General features: G+C 35.1%; 1 protein-coding gene across 5 annotated transcripts in view; it reads left to right on the forward strand.

Annotated features, from left to right (window-relative positions):
- AP3B1 (adaptor related protein complex 3 subunit beta 1) overlaps positions 1–19,753 on the forward strand; it is a 166,389-nt gene that overhangs the window by 123,446 nt on the left and 23,190 nt on the right. For 3 of the 5 annotated variants that reach the window (XM_032206131.1, XM_032206133.1, XM_032206132.1), the window contains exons 23-24: positions 9,309–9,543; positions 12,884–12,968. In XM_032206131.1, coding sequence (XP_032062022.1) covers positions 9,309–9,543; positions 12,884–12,968 — 320 coding nt within the window. The remainder of the gene's footprint in view (positions 1–9,308; positions 9,544–12,883; positions 12,969–19,753) is intronic. The other 2 variants (XM_032206134.1, XM_032206130.1) reach the window with 1 other exon arrangement.

Raw genomic sequence — 19,753 nt, forward strand, 5'->3', positions numbered from 1 at the left:
TTCTCACCTTGTTTTTTCACACTTTTCTCCTAATGACTTTGTGGTGAACAATGCCTTGACATATTAAGACTTAAAAAAGCAGTTCTGAAATGTTCCTGAAATAGTATTGCTAGGTATGTGGTTGATTAAAATTTTCAGTTTAAATAATTGTTCTGTATTGTTGATTTGGATTAGGAAATGTTTCTTTTTATGGTTGCATACAGTTTTGGTTACTGTTCGTGTCTTTACCATCTGTGTTCTCGACTTAAAGGTGCCAGCAGGATTAGGGGAAGTTAAATGGGTCTTTAAGTTGTGGAATGGTGTTTAGGAATTCATGGCTGTAAAAGAAGGTTTGTTACAAATTTTTACAATTAATTAATTTGGAATATTTTCATGAAAAATGTGCAAAAAATCATTCTACTTTTTCCACTGATAGAGCTTTATAACACCAGCAGTTTTTAAACATTATGACTACATAAATCATAAATTTCAACTATTATTTAATGTGTATTAAAAGTCGCTTAATATTGAATTAGTTTTATTAAATTCTCATTGTCATAGTCTTCCTTCTGCTACATTTGTTTGATTGACTAAATCTTTGGAGAATGTAGATGATAGTAGCAGAAATAATTCATATGAGAACCAAAGTGGTTGAGAAAAAACTGCCTGCCTAATTTGTATTTAGTAATCAACTGAAGGATCTAGTACAGCCACAGCTACTGTTCAAAGCAATGTACTTAAATTCATTGAACTGATGCCATGAATTTTATTTTTGAGTCCCATAGAAGAATGTGTCTTTGAATTTCAACATAGAAACAGGAGGTAACTTGATATAAATAAATATTAACATCTCTTAACAAACTATGGACTATATCAGATTACTTTTTTTTTTTTTTTTTTTCTATTTAAGGCCAAAAAGTGAAGCTTATGGTAAATAAAACGTGGAAAAGCTGTATTTTAGCAGAGGCCACAGGTGTACTATAAGTTTCATGAACTAAGGAGTAAAGATTTTTTTCAGGTTAAAATGAGTAAAATTATGTGCAAATGTATTATTGTTACATCAATATAATGTACCATTAAAAAAAAAAAAAATTGCATTTAAGTACACCCATGTTGGGGAAATGGTAATAAAGATGTCATATGTACCAAGTTCGGTGCCGATTTTGGATTTTTGTTCATGTAGGTGGGTTACAATGCATTAAAGTCATCCTGATACGGACAAAATAACACTTTGCTTCAACAAAATATAGTGTCCGAGATTAGAATATAGTTATATTAAACCAGAAAAGATGCAATTTACATTTCAGCATTTGTAAATATCTGTGTGAGATATGAAATATGAGGAGTTACAGGCTGAGTTTACTGTGGTTTGTTGGTAATACTGTATAGTATTTCAACCCACATTATACACTTATCCTGACACAAGAGGTCCATTTCTGGGGAAATGTTTGAAGTAGGTGCTTCTGCTGGAAGAAGTCAATAATGCAGAAATTGCAATACTGTAACCCTAGCTGTAAAATTATACCTCATAACCAGTAGGGTTCAGTATGTTTTCACTTTAGAGGTCTTGTGCTGAAGAATACTGGCTGTTTGCCAAAATCAAAATACTATATTAGAAACCATTCGTAAGAACTTCTTTGAAGTCATTTAGTCTCAATGCCAAAATCTATATTAATCCCTATCTGCAGCATCCACTATTTCAAACTCATAATTAGGACACAAGATGAGGCTGACACCTTATTCTGTTTTTCCAGCTCTTCAACTGCTTTGGATAATCCTCAGGCTCTCCAGTTAGGTGGTCAGTGGAAGGGTCAAATCACTAAATTGAAGTAAATTATTTGTCCATATATTGGGAGAATAGGCATCTAATGGCTGTTGTAAAGTTTAGAGTACTACAGATCCCAGGGTGTCCTATGGGGAAGAATGTGCAATTCTGAATTTATGCTAAGGCTTGTGGGCCATAGTTAAGACACAGAGCTCAGCCCTGTCCTTCATGTTTTATAAGAATCCTGATTTAATCATATTTCCATTTTGTTGCTACTGAAGCTCTTTCTTGTTGGAGTTTTAAAAAGATTTTACTGACATTATCATTGTATTATTTATGTTTTTCATTATGCACAGCATAAGGTAAAGGCAAAAATGCCAAATCTCAAACAAAACAATGTGTTGTTGCAGTTTAATGCTCTGAGATCTCTCATACATGCAAAATTAAATGTATTTCACTGGCCCTCAGTTACACATAAAATACAATTTAAGTACAGTCTCAGTTTTAAAGGTGCTTGATTAGTCTGGTATGGGTTTAATAGAGTTTTCTGCTGTTTGTGATTAAGTCCTATTTCTCCTTCCTTTATATCATGAATTAATTCTTTAATGTTTAAGAACAATACTTTTTATTGAGATAGGGTTACTGGACATATGTGTAGATTTTTATATTTTAAGGGAACCAATGAGAAGTCTAAGGAACATAAAAATTTAAGAAATAGGGATAATTTAACATTACAGAAGATTTTAATCATCTCTAGATTCATAGACCACCTCGAACACACTACTTGTTGAAAGGATGGTTTTATGCCTGTTTGAGACCACATAAATATTAGAGAAAACAAAACAGCCAAGAAAGGGATTAGTTTTGGCAGTGTTACAGAGGCAGACGATGGAGAGTTACGATAAAAGCCCTCTTCTGCTTGCAATTGATCGTGTGATTAAAAAAATCAGTGGGAGATTTGTTTGTTGGTTTTAATATTCTTGTAAGTTTTTAGAGATGAAAATGTGATTCTATCTATGTTGGAATTCAGTAAAAAATTTTGGAACTCACTTTCAGATGTCTGAAATTGTTGGCCAATACTGGTTCAAAAATATGAACATTAATACTCAAACTTTCAATTAGCCTCATTGACATGTTAATCATTTAGGGAAATGTAGAGCCTAGAAGTTGTTGGCAATTCAAAAAGAATTGAATTAGAATGTGTTAGAAATTGAAGGTCTTCATAGTAGATGCAGCTTTAAGAAGGTGTTTAGTAGATGTATAGCAGTTGAAAGAGCCTTTGGTGGAAAGTTATTCTAAGTATTTACCAGAATTTGATATGGTGTCATCAACGGTCTGTCTATCTAGACAAATTAGCCAAAGTTAAAACACTGTTCCCTGTAACTTTTCTGCAGTACAGAATATATGAACTTGCTTGTTCGCTTTTCTGTTTTTTTCTTCCTTTTTGTGAGGATGCTGTCTGTTTGGCAAGCCATATTAACAAGATTGAAGTATGCTTCATTGTCAGGGTTTGCCACAGCCTCTTGAAATAATGGATGTAGGATGTTGAAAATCTTTCTTTTTTTATAAATTATTAATTATTTTTGTAGGAGTTCCATAAAGAATATATTGCCACGTGCACATCAGTAATATGTAACTGGTAATGGAGCAAAAAATCATTCATATGCTGCCATATACTGCTATATTCTGCCAGTAGTTTTCTTTCCTTTGTTTGCCTATCTTTACATTTTTCTCCTAATACTGTAAACCTATGGTTAAGTTGTTCTTCTGGCTTGAATTGAAAGATCATGTAAATGTGGCTGGGCTGTGAGATAGCCCTTCTTATCCTTTGAGCTGTTCAGAAGTTACTGGAGCATAGCCTTACAGTGAGTGTAGGAGAGGATATAGCTCTCACAGCTCAGTAGGTCATTCTTGGATTATGTCATGGATATTGCCAATAGGAGGGCAGTAGAAGGGCTACTTAGATTAAATGATTCAGTCCACTGCTTTAACAGAATGTAATTTAGAGGAATAGAATATAATTATTGTCATTCTTAGAAGAAAATATTTTTTCCAATGATACATGTTTTATCCAAACGTATGTATATATATTTCAGAATCAGGATCAAAATTTAGTCTACATTTATTATTAAGACATTATTAAACAAAGGAGCATATACAAAATAAAAGACAACAGACATAATAATGTGCTCTTTCATAAAAATAAAAATAATAATAACAATAGTACATCATACAGGAAGGTCTCTCTAGCTCAGTTTTTTATAATAGGTTTTATAAAACCTGTAGTGCTTCTTATAATAACAGGAAGTTGTTTGTTTTTATTACTTTGACCTTAATTATTGAGGACTTACTGATATGCAAAAACAAGTATGTTCGTGCGCAGAGGATTTACTTATTTGTAGCTGGTCATCTTTTTTGTGATAAAATTAAAGGTACTGCTGGTGATCTTACACATTTCCTTTCATGTGGTTAATGAGTGGGGGACTTTTAAGGCAAAACCTTAATGTTGCCTTTCTTATTACTGTGTAAAAAGTAAGTTAAAGATATTTGCATCATCTTTGCAAGATAGGGATCATCTTTGACCACGGGCGGTATAGCATGGGGGCTAGCCTGATTCATACTTGTAGTTTTACCATGTGACAACACTATGTAGTCCCTACGCTGACTTTTAATTCTTGGTGGCCTTCAGTCATAGTGCGGTGGGAGGACAGTTGGTGTTTTAATTTTTGTATTTCCGTCATTCTAAACAGCTGTATAAAAAATAAAAGTTTTGCAAGTTTAATCTTAATAATCTTCACCCAAAAAAAGCAGACACGCTATGTCATAAAATAACTATTAGTGACTAGTTTGTATCCTATAAATCTAACTTGAGTTGATAATATGGTCCATTACCAGCTAACTGCACAGAGTATTTTTCATTTTACACTCTTCAGTTACTTTTTAGTGAAGTGTTAAAAAATATGAAGCTTTTCTCCTCTCTAAAATTGCACACTGTCTGTCTGTTATTAGGGAGATAACAGCTCTTATAAATGTTTCAGTAAGCGTTAAGTAGACAGTTATGTGCACTCTCATTCCACGCTTATTTGCTTACTGTAATAAACTGATAAAATATGTGTGGTTTGTCTCTGTGTATCTGCAGGCATCATGAGTCACATAGATTTCCTTTAGAAATAATGTTGTGTCTGCAGAATTGATTGGTTATTTTCATAAACCATCCAAAGGTACACAAACGACTTCTATTATTTAAACATATGCTATGTAAGATTTGTAGGGGATTATCTCATGGTTACTAGATGCTTCTTGTTCTATTAACTCTTTGGAGGGTTATTTTAACCCCTGAATGATTGCAGGTATCCTGCCCTGTAGGTTTCTATAAGCATTGCAAATGTATGCATTAGAAATGCTAAAATAAAAACAAAAAACTGTTTACCAGACTCGTGCAACTGTTCAGTAGACTGCCTTACAGTCAAATCAACCTTTGTTAGCTCACAATCTTGACCAGCAAACAGATGTCTTAAGAATTTTAATTTTTCCTGGAATAAATGTCTTTGTTCAGGAGACATCTAATTTATTTATTTCTAGTACTGACACATTAAATGCAACTAGAAATTAATGTCCTATAGGCTTTAAAACATAATATTATTTTTCTATCTGTCTTTTGCATGTCTTACATTTTGTAAAGTATGATATTGAAAGTAAAAGTGAATGTCCTCACATGAGTGAAAGTACGAATGAAATATGAGAAGTAATGCTGTGAGAGGCATAGATTAAATTCTCTAAGTAAAATTTGTAGGCAGATTTCAATAAGACTTGAGTCAGTGTCACAATTTAAATATATTGAGGGATTTTTGTGTCATGTGCATATGCATCTTTACTAGATATCTGTCTACTACTTAGGTCTTCATTCCTATTAACAATGTTATAGAAGTTACATGCCTGCACAGACAAGCAGAGCACTTCAAAATACTTGTTTTAACATGAATAAAACATATTTTCTGAGCTTATTAATGAAAAATGGCTGGACTGTTTAATGAAATAACTTTGCAGTTATGTTTGTCCAGCCCAAATTGAATTAAATGTTACAAGGTAAAGTCTAAGCTTAAACTTAAAAATAAGATGTAAATTGCATTTTAAAGATTCAGTTTTATTAATTATTTTATCAGTGCTTTAAGTGACAGTTTCTTGTGAGATTCTGCTAATAACCTGTTACTGCTGCAAAAATGGGTCATACATGTATATTCCTATGTCCTCTTTACATGTACCAATTATATGTATATATATATTTAAGTACCTCCTTTCTTATTTCCTGATAACACAGGTTTTTTTGGAGAGTGTGACCTACTCGAATATTTTTAGAAATCTAAGCAGAAGAATAATTTGTTAAAGCTTGGGTTTAGTATTTAAAGATGTTTTAATTTGTGGAACTGTGAAGTTCCATACAACTAATACTTTTTCCATTCATTTTGCATTAGCCAGAAATCAGGTCAGGTCATGTCACAGGAGCAATTTTTTGTAGTTTTAATTTAAAGGTAAACTACTTTTGTGGTTTACCCCCAGCAGGCAGCTGATCACCATAGAGTCTCACACTCTCACTCTCCTCATGTGGGATGGGGCAGAGAATCAGAAAGGTAAAAGTGCAAGAACTCACATGTTGACATAAAGACAGTTCACTAGCTATAGCAAAAGCCAAACTTTGCTGTTTAGCAACACAAGGAATCCATTCGCTCCTCCCCATCAGCAGGCAGGAGCTTAGCCATTCCAGGACAGCAGGGCTCATCACACATCATGGTTTAATTGGAATATAAATGCAATCATTCTGAACATCCCCCACTTTCTACTCCTTTACCCCATTGTTATTGTCCACCATAATGCCATGTGATATGGGATGTGACCTCTCTGGTTCCCTTGGGCCAGCTGTCCTGGCTGTGTCCCCTCCCAGCTCCTTGTGCACCCCCAGCCTCCTCACTGGCAGGACAGCATGAGAAGCTGAAAAGTTCTGGGCTCTGTGCAAGCACTGCTTTGCAATAAATAAAACATTTGTGTGTTATCACCACTATTTTAATCCAAAAAATGAAGAAAATTAATTCTGACCCAGCCGAAACCGTGACAGCTATGTGAAAGTACACCTAATCTTAGTGTATATTTATGCACCTAAAGTGACATTGGAGTACAAAGATATGTGCTTATTGTGGGTTTTGTAAAACTTTGCTGAATTGTGTTCTCAGGTGAATGCTTGTAAGAGATCAATAATTAGACTGGAATAATTGGCTCCACTTAAAATTATGGTGCCCATATTCTTCAAGTGGTATTACTACTATTACTTAAAGATAGACAGAAACTTAAATAACTGGCTAGGTATTTTATTATATGTTTTATTTGTATTTTTTTATGCTCACGCAGGTAAGACATTGTCCCTGAGATCATTATGTTATTTTTTTATGCCTGAACTTCAGCATTTTACTTAAAATGTATTAAAAAATTGTGCAGATTCAGTGTTGGGGGTGTAGAGTTTCCTCAGTTTGATATATTTTGAAACTGCATTTTAATCTTCACTTTGAGGTTTCTTGATAAATTGTTAATTTTACTTAAGAAAACTGATACCAGACGGCGTTTTTTTATTAGAGACAGAAACAAAAAGTTGAAAGTTAAATCTGGTGTGGAAGTTTTTCTAGAAGTTCTTAGCCCAGTCACATCAGTACATATTTTATTTTAATTACAGCCATGTAGTGGTTGAGTTTTGAGTGGATGGGTTGCCTTTTTGCTTTTAACTTCATTAGTTATTTGTCATTCACTGTGGTATGTGCCATACTTAATGTGCCTTCCAAAGCCACTTCTGGATACAAACTCATTTACTTACTTATGTGGTTTTCTTCAGCTTTCATCAATATGGTGAGGACAATTCTAAACATTTAGTAGATGATCTTCACAGATACTCTGGGATCCTAAGTATTACTAGCCTTGCTTTCTAGTTTAGAAATTGGTGCTCAGAGGTTACGGTCAGGTTTTTATGTGCTCACTAGCTTCTAAAAGTTTTCAGTAGAATTCTCTAGAGCCGTATTTTTTGTCTCCCATTTCTCAGACGTCTTGTAGGTGTAAATCACAGCTCTTACCAGCTTCTTATATTACTGGAAGTGTTCACTAAGTCTTCAGATCAGCCTCTCAACGTTAAAAATGGCAGTCAGAAAAATGTAGCACCCGTTAAGAGTTTTGTAGGCAAGGCAAGATAAAAGCCAGTTCTCCTTGCTTAGCTGCTTTGGGTGTTGGAACATCCTTTTATATTCAGTTGTTTCTTTCACTTTGTTACTCATTCAAGGCTATGAATATAGGGCAGGAAAAGATGGACACTCATCATGAGAACACACACGTAAAATTCAGTAGCTTATAGTGTATTGCACAGACAAAATTTCTGTGCTGAGCATTTGGTCTTTTCAACCTCTATGTTCTGTTTTTTTTTTTTGTTTTGTTTTGTGTTTGTTTGTTTGTTTTTTAATTTTTGTAGTAACCTTGTTTAACAAACTCAAATTCACTCTTCAACCGTTTTCTGCATATTTTTTCCTTCTGCAGTCTTGAACCCATGATTATAGATCTCCTGACCATCACTAGCTGTTGGTGATTTTTTGTCTAAATGTCTTTCATGCTGCTGCTTCAGGACACAATGGACCCAAATCACAGAATTGCAGGGGTTGGAAGCGACCTCAAGAGATCATCTGGTCCAACCCCCCTGCCAAAGCAGGTTCCCTAGAGCAGGTTGACCAGGCAGGGTTTGGAAAGGGCTTGGTCCAGACAGGCCTTGAATATCTCCAGAGAAAGAGACTCCACAACCTCCCTGTGCAGCCTGTTCCAGTGAAAATGACCTTGAGATTTGTCTAATGACCTTTGAGATTTCTTAATTGTGGCAGCAGGATGACTAAAAATATGGCATCATCTCTCTGCTCTATGCAGCTGTGGTTTTAGTATTTGATTGGTGTGGTTGTTAGGCAAAATTCAGTGGTTTTAACAAGAGAAGAAGAAAGATTTCTCGCTGTGGTTTCATTGTACATGATGGGTTTGGGGTCACCATTGCGTTCTGATGGTTAGAATAAAGAAAAAAAAAAAGATTTAAAAAAAAAAAGATAATTAAGGTTAAAAGATTAAAAGATTAAAGTTTTACGGATAAAATATGTCAATAATATTACAGGTAAAAAATCATTTGTAACTTAAAAAAAAAAAAAAGATTAAAATTAAAAGATAATTCAATGGATATTAAAAAAAAAAAAGATAATTCAATGGATTCAATGGATATCAGAATTAAAATATTAAAAACAGTTTTACAATGGAAAATTAAGTAAATACAGCAAAATTAAATCTGCTAGTTCTCAGCACCATAAATGTTATTTTTAGACTCTTTTAAAGATAATCATTATTGTGTTTTGTTTTTGGTTTTGAATGTGTCCTTTCATGTGTCTGGTTTGCCAAAATTCTGATCTGAAAGCAGGCATTCTAGCTGAGTGAAGTGTGTAGTATTTAATTGTTGTTTTATCTGTTTTTTTCTTACAACATTCACCAACTGTTGTTTTGTACTTAGCAGGTTACTACCCAAGTCTTCGTGCCAACAAAAACACATGAAATGCTTCATCGAATGACTGGAAAAGGATTATCTGCTCATTATCACTTCTCAAGACAGCCAGACATGTTTGGTGATCATATGGTATCCGTGCAAGTGACAGTAACAAATACAACTGATCAGAAGATAGAGAATATTCACATAGGAGAGACGAAGTTACCTCTAGGCATGAGGATACATGAGTTTAATCCAATAGGTAACCATATCCTATATTTTTAAATACAGAACCTTAATATTTTGGTAAATTTCAAATATAGGAAAGTGTTTTTGTATAGTCATACATATATATGAATACATATACATATATGTATGTATACACATGTGTGCATAAGTATACATATGTACATATACACATACGCTCATGCAACTACCATTTCTTAGCTAATCTGATTTTAACAAAAGTTTAATTCAGTTTCTCCCTACTTACATCTGACTTTGGAAACAACTCCTTAGATCAGAACTTGTATGCGTGAAAGTCTACCTGCTTGTTCAAATCATTTGAGTTGATATGATAAATTTATTTTCTCTTCCTGCAAACTTCAATTCTCTTTCAGCCTTTGTCCAGAATGGCTGTAACAGGCTATTATTAAGTATCAGGTTGTGATTTAGATACTCATAATGATCTCTGTGCCAGACTTTACAGAACATTTATGGGTTTATTATTTGATTTGGTGGCTCAGAACTTTCTCATTGTTTCTCTTGTAAGCTTTCAGCAGTAGATTGAAAGTGTTTTAATCTAGTATGGGTGTACCATGCTTTCATAAAAAGTGGTTTCTTAGGTTAGGTACTCTGCTAATTCAGTAAAGCAATGCTGTAGTCAGGTCTAACCTAAACTACATGTATTTAACTTTCTGCCTTCTGATGTTTGGATGTTTTCTTTAACTCTGAAAAAGCTATATACATTTATGTTCAATAGCTAGAAAAGCAATTATGTTTCCATCTGACAAAAAGCAAAGTATAATTATTTGAACAGTCTAGCAAGAAATGTAACTGCTTCCGTCACAGACAACAAATGTTTTGTCAGTGTTTTTCAGTCAAAGGAATAAAGTAAAAGAATCATAGAATGGTTTGGATTGGAATGGACCTTTAAAGATCATATAGTCCAACCCCCCTGCCATGGGTAGGGACACCTCTCAGTATATACAGTTGCCCAAGGCCCCATCCAACCTGTATTGGATACTTCCAGGGATGGGGCATCCACAGATTCTCAGGACAACCTGTTCCAGTGCCTCACCACCCTCTAAGTAAAGAGTTTATTCCTTATAGCTAAACTAAATCGACCTTTTTTTCAGTTTAAAACCATTATTCCTTGTCCTACCACTATAGATCCTGTCAAAAAGTCTCTCTTCATCTTTTTTTACAAGCCCCCTTTAGGTACTGGAAGGCCACTGTAAGGTCTCCCTGGAGCCTTCTCTTCTTCAGGCTGAACAGCCCCAAATCCCTCAGCCTGTCCTTACAGGAGAGCTGCTCCAGCCCCTTGATCATCTTCGTGGCCCTCCTCTGGACTCGTTTTAATAATTCTGTGTCCATCTTATGCTGGAGGAGCTGAACACAACACTCCAGGTGGGGTCTCATGAGAGCAGAGTAGAGAGGGGAGAATCACCTCCATTGCCTTGCTGGCCACACTGCTTTTGATGCAGCCCAGACTCAGTTGGCTTTCTGGGCTGTAAGTGCACATTGCTGGCTCGTCCAAGTTGTCATCCACCAGGATCCCCAAGTCCTCCTCAGAGTCGCTCTCAAACTATTCACCCCCTCGTCCATACTGATGTTTGTCACAAATTCGTAGAAGTAGATAACTGGTAATGTTGTAAATCAGATCACATAGTCAAAATTAAGTCGTGTAGTCAGTAGAATTCATTTCTGCTATGGGAGAAGAATGCGAAAAAATCAGGAATTAATACACTATCCATTTCAGGTTTCTTAAGTTCCACAACACAATCCTGTTCTTTAAATTATTTATTTCCCACTTTCATGTGCTATCTATCCTGTGCAGCCATTTGCTTCTTTTGCAGAAAATGGGTTATATATCATCAGTTCCTTCTAAAATGATGTTTTTTTCTCACTTAGTTGTAATTTCTTATATTCTTTGTCATTTTATCTAGAAGTTAGTGTATATGTTGTGTTCCTCTTTTTACCTGTTATTTATGTTTCCAGCATTTGGAAAATATGTCCTATAATTTGCCCAGTGCAATTAAAAGTAGTGTCAGTGTAGACAGGTATTCCTGCTGGAGTGTACACCTAGCGTTGCCTCCATCGCTGCAATTTTGGTTGGTGATTGCCCTGATTTTGCAAGTATAAAAGGGCAAAATTATTTCATCTAAATTCTTGTGCACAGTATTTTCTTCTTGGCTAGGTGCCTTTGAAACTCCATTTGAAAACATTAAGCTGAAAGATGTAGGTAAAGTTTAGGAAGTTGGAGCCTATAACCCTTTGATGCTTGACACAGACTTCTTTCCTGGAAATACTTTGTTTTTCACTCACTCTCTAACATTAGCTTAGCTTTTGCCTAATCACTTGTTTTTCATATATTTTTTCCAGAAGTTAATCTAGATATAGTTAAATTAAGTTTCCTTTTGTTGCAGAAAAGCAGTATGCTCTTCAGTTCCTGAAAAGCATGAAATACATGAATGAATAAACTGGAAGAAGTAACCAAACATTTTTTTGCCTGTCCAATCATATTTATTTGAATTCCTTTCTTCTAACAGTGGTTTTAGTTTTGTTTTTGTTTTTCTTTTAAGTTTCAAACAGCTAGACTGCTCCGATGTTTGTTTTTAATACCTACCTTTGTATTAAAAACAGCTTTTCTTCCAGCCAAAATAAAGCCTTATGTCTACAACATTAAGGAAATAGCAAAGAGATCTAGCAAAGAAACTAAGAACAAGCATGTTTCTTGATACCTGAAATTGAGAAGTGCCTCACAAAAATTATCATCCACTTTGAGTTAATAATCTCTCTGCTCTCTTCCATAAGTAAAGCATAGAGAAATATTGGGAAATAAATATATCATACTAATCATGAATAATTTTACATTATACTTTTCTTCTATTACTTCATGTATTAATGTGCATTTTACTAATATTTGTTCTTTTTTACTATTTATTAACTAAATTTGCAAACTGATGTTATTCTATATGAAATGTCAATGCTGGATCTGTACACAAGCAAAGAGATACAATTTCAATATATTTTTTTCTGTAAATAATTTCCCTTTTTTAATACATATTTTTATCTACTTGATGAGGCTGCAGGAATGAAATTCAACATTCCCTGTGCAACAATTTCCTTCCTGTTCAGGAAGGAAAATGGAAGTGTAATATCTGGGGGAAACCTGCTTTAAATTAAGCTACAAAAATCTGTTTTTTGTTGTTTGATTGGTTGGTTTTGTTTGTTTGTGTTTTTTGTTGTTGCTGGTGTGTTTTTTTTTGTGTATATATAGATAGATAGATTTTATAATTACATGAAATTTGAGGGTTTACATCTGGGCTATTGTGTTCCTTTGCATGCTTACTTCACCTGTTCAAAATATTTTTATGTAGAGTGCCTCGAGCCTGGGGGATCTGCGACTGTCTCAATGGGTATTGACTTCTGTGATTCTACTCAGACTGCCAGTTTCCAGTTATGGTGAGTTCTAAAGGATGAGGGAATGGAAATCTTCTAGGAAAATAATGGTACATGGCATTTAATTTTTTGGCCCTAAGTGTAACTTAGAAGTTTACTTGGCAGTATCAGACATACTGTTTAATAAATGTTTAAATAACTGAACATCAGTTCACAACATGCTGTAAACCAAATGTGTTTTTAGCAAAATAAGACACAATGACTGTTCTGTTTTACTGTTACAATGATTATCAGTTTTCTCAGGTCTTCCCTTTTTGTTTAGCACTTGCTTCTCAAAACACACATTAGGTGGTAATCTCAAATCTAGGTTTAAAATTATATGTCTAAGTGCAAGAACTCTTTGACAGGTTGTGTTTTGGACTGTTTTTCCTTTTTATCCTACTATCAAGTAGGATAATCATTAACTCATTTTCCAAGTTAGAATTACTTCTGTTCCTGAGATTTGTTTTTATTTTTTCCCACTTTTCTCAGGATTCTTTTTACTAACATCACATTAAAGGGAGCCATCAGATCTGACCTAGTATGCTGGAATGTCTTCCTTATAAGAAATCATAAATCAAAAAAGCATATAGTGGTGAGCAATTTTATTAACTCAAATGATTATTATGGCTGTTTATAATCTCTGTAACATGACTGCATGAAACCAACCCCGAAATTTGCAGGCTAACAAAGCATTTTCTCATGCTGTAGATTCTTTGAAATGATTAGAGAGAGAATTACAACAAATAAGTCACTGGCCAACTAGATTTTGTCTTATATACTTGATTTACATTTTTAATGGACATTATTGGCATATTCATGATCCTCCTTTTAATGAGGTCCATTGCATTCTAGGCTAAAAGAACCTGTTCACCCGGTGAGAACTCTGTTATAAAGCAGCATTTGAAACCAGGGGAAAAAAATAAAGGTGTCTAAACATTAGGAATGAATAGATGTGGGAAAGCAAGGCTTCTACTTTTAAGAGCAATTCAGGCTTTTGCTGGCTTATATAGTCTTTAAAACTATGCAAAGACAATAAATGAATCTCCAAGGGTCATTTTTTCTCCACATATTTCAAAGTATTTTTCTTTTGATGTATTGTTGCAAGAATCACTACATCTTTCTACAAAAATGGATATTTAATAGGCATTCAAATTGCAGCTTTCCAAATTAGGGAAAACTCCAGTCCTTTCAGAAATTACTGGACCCATTTCTTCAACACTACGGGAATTTTAATGTACAACTACTAAGCACAGTTTGCACAACTCACAGGTAGGAATAAAGGTAGAAGTAATAGCTTTATAATGGAAATGTACCCAAGTGACTCCAGAAGAACCACTGATAAAGTTAAATCAGCTTTTTTAGGGGAAAGAAGGTTTTACTATTGAAAATGTATATTTTTTTCCTCCTTGAGCCTATTTCTGCACACTTAATGTGTAGTCATTTTAAAGATAGTAGTACCCCCAGCAAGTTGTCTGTAGCGTGCAGTTTTTTGCATGTCACACAGTTTCAAAGCATAGAATCATTAAGGTTGGAAAAGACCTCCAAGATCATCTGGTTCAACCATCCCCATACCACCACTATCACCCACTAAACCATGTCCCTAAGCACCACATCCAGCCTTTCCCTGAACACCCCCAGGGATGGTGACTCCACCACTCCCTGGGCAACCCGTTCCAATGCCTGACTGCTCTTTCTGAAAAGAAGTGTCTCCTCATTTCCAACCTGAACCTCCCCTGGTGCAACTTGAGGCCATTTCCTCTAGTCCTATCACTAGTTATCTGTGAGAAGAGGCCAACCCCAGCTCCCCACACCTTCCTTTCAGGGAGTTGTAGAGAACAATGAGGTCCCCCCTGAGCCTCCTCTTCTCCAGACTAAACAACCCCAGTGCCCTCAGCTGCTCCCCATGGGACTTGTGCTCCAGGCCCTTCTCATGTTCGTAGCCCTTCTTTGGACACACTCCAGGGCCTTGATGTCCTTCTTCTACTGAGGGGCCCAAAGCTGAACACAGTACTCAAGGTGCAGCCTCACCAGAGCTGAGTACAAGGATTAGCTGATCTGCAGTTCTGCTGACTACACACTGCTGTAGCTGGTCTGTGTGCTGTTTGCTAGAATTAGGGAACAATTTTGGACTGTAGCCCAATGCAAGTCTTGTTTGGGGAGGGAAGTTCCATTCTAGGCAATGCAATTTCATAATTGCTTCAAAATGAATAAATGTATTTTGTTTTTATTTTAAAATAAAACATGCTCAGTTTATCAAGCAGGAACACTTTTCTAGAAAAGAGCAGATATTTTTCTTTAAAGTACATATTTTCAGTATACTAATGATTTGATTCCAAACTTATACCATTTATTGCTAAGAATCTTAGAAGTGATGAGGATAAGCAATGTAGCATAACACATTGATTTTATGCAGATCATCACCTTTATGTTTTGGGAGGTCTGCTGTATTAGTGATATATAAAAACTGATTACTTTCTCCAACATTGCCTAGTAATTGTTTATTATTTTCCTATTAGACAAACAAGACAGATCAATAATCCTGAACACCAACCAGACTATGAGTAACATCACTGTAAATAGATTTGCCTCAGACCTCAGTGGTGTATTCATTTTAATGATTTGGACAATGTGAGTCCAATGACAAAGCTCAAGCTAAGTTTAAAATTAAATTAAGAATAGGAATTGCTTACTTTGTTCCTTTGCTAATTGACAGGGCCCTGTCTCTTTGAGACTAGTTCTTAGAAAATTGTGTAAAAATAGATTTAAAAGTTTGTTGCATAAAATTTGCTGTTTTACTGTAAGAAATATAATATTATTCAAAATCATACTGATGTCAACATCATTGCAGAAATTGTGCATTCTGATGTTTTGGGGGCTGTGTATGAGAACTCAACTGAAGCCTTTTTAGCCTTTCATACTAATTAAAAAGGTTTTATCCAAAAGAAAGAATAACTTTAAAAAGTTTGTTTAAATGTTGTTAAAATATATGCACACAGGTGTCAATATTCTTGTATTTCCTGATAATGTATCTTTATGAAAGACATTATCAGTTATTTTGCATTTTGTTAGAAGCATATTCAGCAGTAAAGTGTACCTGATCATAATAATTTTCTTTAGTTGTTCTAAAAGGGAGCACTTTGTCTTGCATCAAATGTAATTGATCCTGAAGCAGTGTAATCACAATTACTCACTTTCTTAATTGGACTGCCCAAAATCAGAAAATGGAAACCGATCGGCAGTGTTTAAATCAATAGCCTTGTAGTAATGCTTGTGGGGGTAGGGAGATAGTGGTAATGGGTAGATCAATTGGTCTTAGATGCCAATCATGGACTGTGTGTTTTGCATAGCAAATACTACCTTTCTGTTTGGGGATGTGCTGCTGTAATAGTGGTTCAATAAACACAAACTGTAAAAAGAAAAAAAAATAATGTGAGTAATAAAATATTTAAATCTCTTTCTGAATCTGTTGTACAAATCAAGGACAATGAAGGAGAAATTGTATTATAGAGAGGCTAAGAGGTCTGAGCTTTGAAAGACTTCCCTAGTAAATACTATTTTTATGAAGCAAAGCTTACCAAGATCACACATCTAATTAAAAAAAGGTGAAACACCATAACATGAAAATTATTCCTAATGCATTTATTTAGAATATGTATCAGGCTGCTCACCCTATGTATTCATAAGGCATATGCATCTTCGTTGCCATTTTTCATGTGCCATGTCCTTGTAGAGGCATACTGCTTCAGTTATTCCGGTGTTCTGCACAGTAATGCTTTTCTCAAGTGGAAAGTTGTAGAGGAATTAATAGAGGTACTTGTTTTTTTTAAAAAAGATTTTTATGATTATTACTGTTCCTATTTGGGACACTTTTTACAGACTTTGTAAGCAGGATAGGCCCAACCTGAAAGAGTAAAGCCATTTGTCACTGGGTAACGTACGTGCAAGATAGTTGTTAACTCCTAGTTAAGCATTAATATACCCACCACCTCAGAAAGGGACCTGTCTTTGCTGGGCAGGCAGGCATCAGTGAGCAGAGGAAAGGTTAGCTTCCTCAGCTCCCTGGAACAGATCCTTGGCATTGCAGACTGACCGCAGTATAATCCACTGACCGTGGATTACTCCTTTTTTGTCTGTTTTCAGATTTTCCTGTCCTGTTTTCTGTGCATGTATTTAGAATTTCAAATTTCTGGCAGTATTTGTAAAAGCCGAAACAGTTCCATTGTGTTTTAGGTGTCTGGTGAGTGACTAAATGTGAACAGGAGATGTCCTATGTATAACCTGGAGAGCTGGAGAGGGAAGGAAGCTTGCCCTTACCTCCTCTTCCCTTTCTTTTTCATCCCCTCTTCCCACATTCTCTTAGCTCTTCCTTGAAGCTGTGGAAGAACCACAGCTTTGGAGATAAAATTAATGTACAGAGAACCCATTTTATTCTACCCTAATCTTTTGAAAACTATGCAGATGTTGTTTAGTTGTCACTGAAACAACATGGGATAGGGAATATGTCCATGGTGTGCATCTCTTCATCCAAACCTAGTTTTCTCAAGGTTTAAATGGGAAGAGTACAGTCAGAGCTCCCTAGAAGAAAGACAAGTGGCATGACGGCAACAACTTCTGTGCCTTTCATTCTTACTCTGAATGATAAGATCATGGGGAAACAGTGTGACATGTGACAGATGTTTTTACAGGCATGGGCTGGTTACCTTAGGTAGCATATGGAAAATGCTGAATATTACCAGAACAGCTAGGACCGTACTATAGTTAGGCTGTTAGAAGAGAGAGGAGTTGTCTGTTCACCTCATCTGCCCTGGACTGTAAAAAGCGAGTATTGTATTGACTACTGCAAAAGAGGTTGGTGTAGTAGGGAGAATCTAGCAACTTCTTAAATGAAGTGAATACCATGAATGAAATTTGAAATTTTTACAAGATCTGCTGTCTGCAAGTTCTACCTTATTGCAAACACTTTTGTCTAAGGCAGAGAGAATTTTTTTTTTTTTTCATTATGAGATTCTCTGATCTCACTTTAAGTTGATGTAGGACTCTTCCCAAGCAGAACTTGTACCTGCAAAAAGAAATTAATGAAGAGGATCAGTTAGGTAGCAGTCAATATTTCTTTTGAGTGCAAAAATGTATTCAGGTGTACATGCTTGCACAAAATCATCTGATCAAAATTATGTAGTAGAATATACTATGGAATATATTAAAAACTAACATTAGAGAAGCAGGACTGATTTCACATCATTATCAATCGCATTTTTACTTGTTTCTTGCTGCTTCCTTCTCTCATGCTTTGTCAGCACATCTTTAAGTTGTTTACAGATGTTGGATATTAAGACAAGCAATCCAGTACTCTTCTCTTTACTTCATTACTCTAAAGTAGTCAGTTGGCCTAGTTCCAGAAAGCAAATATATCTAGATAGATAACTGACCAAGAGAAAGCAAAGCTGGGCATGAACAACAACTCTAATTTCTTCTATTTCCTAGGCCTTTTTTCTTATAAAAGCTGGATAACATTTATTCCTTTAGCAAGAAAGTATGCACAAAGTCTCCCATAGTGATTTATTCCATCTTTTGCAGGAATTTAATGTGTTGTCCTTCCTCTTCCACTGTTTCTGTCTAATTGTCTGTTGAGGTTTTTCTGAATACAAGACAAAAAAAGTGAGCTGTTTTATCCATAGATGTATTCTGGGTCAAACATCTACCACTCTGCACTGCTGGGAGTAAAGTGAAAGAGGAGCACATAAATAGCAAGAAGACTATTCCCCAGCCTTTTGCTAAAATGATAATAACCTTTAAAAAGTAAAACTTTAAAGACTGCCATTGTAGAATCTGAAAAGTGTTCATTTGGAGGTGATAATGTCATTTGTATTAGTTTTTAAAATGTTATATTTGTAAAGAAGATATTTTTAAAGAGGACTTTTTCCTCAAGTCTTTTGTTATGGCAAAGACAACTTCTTTCATGTTTACCTTTTGGAGCCAATCCTTTTTGAAAAAGAGGAAGAGATGGGGAATAAGAAAAATGGATATCGGTTTCAAATGACAGGTGCTAGCTACTCCCACTGCAGCCATCTGAAGGAGAGTTAAAACTGTGTGTCTTCCAAAGAGTTTAATGTTAGTCTTGCAGTGTCATTTATCACAGAGATGGTAAGTCTTCCTGAGTTCCTGTGGGAGCATTATCATCTCTCATTTGTTCATCTTAATTGGGTACATCAGAAGATAAATTCATGTGATTCTTTGAATTACATCATGAAAGTTGTGTCTTATGGAAGTGTTTTAAAATGCAATGTGTACAGTTTTAACAGTTATTAAGGCAACAGCAAGTAAAATGATGTCTGACTGTATTTGTCCCTAAATTCACAAATCAAAACAAAAACCACATTGCTATGTAGTGGTGAGGAACTGTTTTCAAACACCCCCATTTGATTCTTTAGAGCTTCCTACTGCAGACTTCTTATTAAGCATAAATGTTCCACAAAGGATGTAACTTACCAATTTTAGTAGCTAATATCAGAAGATGTACTCTTTAATTTTTGAAATTTAGAAGATGTTACATTTTATGGGCTCAGGAAACTTTCTCTTCTGATACATTTCTTCATCATTATTTTCCAGGAAAGTTAGAACACCACCACGTGAGGGATGTTTCAGTGCAACCAATTGTCTCGCAGATTCTTAAACATTAATATATTCAAGCTTTGAACCACTTCTGCAGATTTTTATTTAAACATTAGTTATATTAGTTAGGATCTGAAGTAATGTGTTGGAATTTAGTTTACTAGATTTTGGGGGAAATTACTCGTTGTACTGCATGA

The sequence above is a fragment of the Aythya fuligula genome, chromosome Z, assembly GCF_009819795.1.
Source record: "Aythya fuligula isolate bAytFul2 chromosome Z, bAytFul2.pri, whole genome shotgun sequence".
Taxonomy (NCBI): Eukaryota; Metazoa; Chordata; class Aves; order Anseriformes; family Anatidae; genus Aythya; species Aythya fuligula.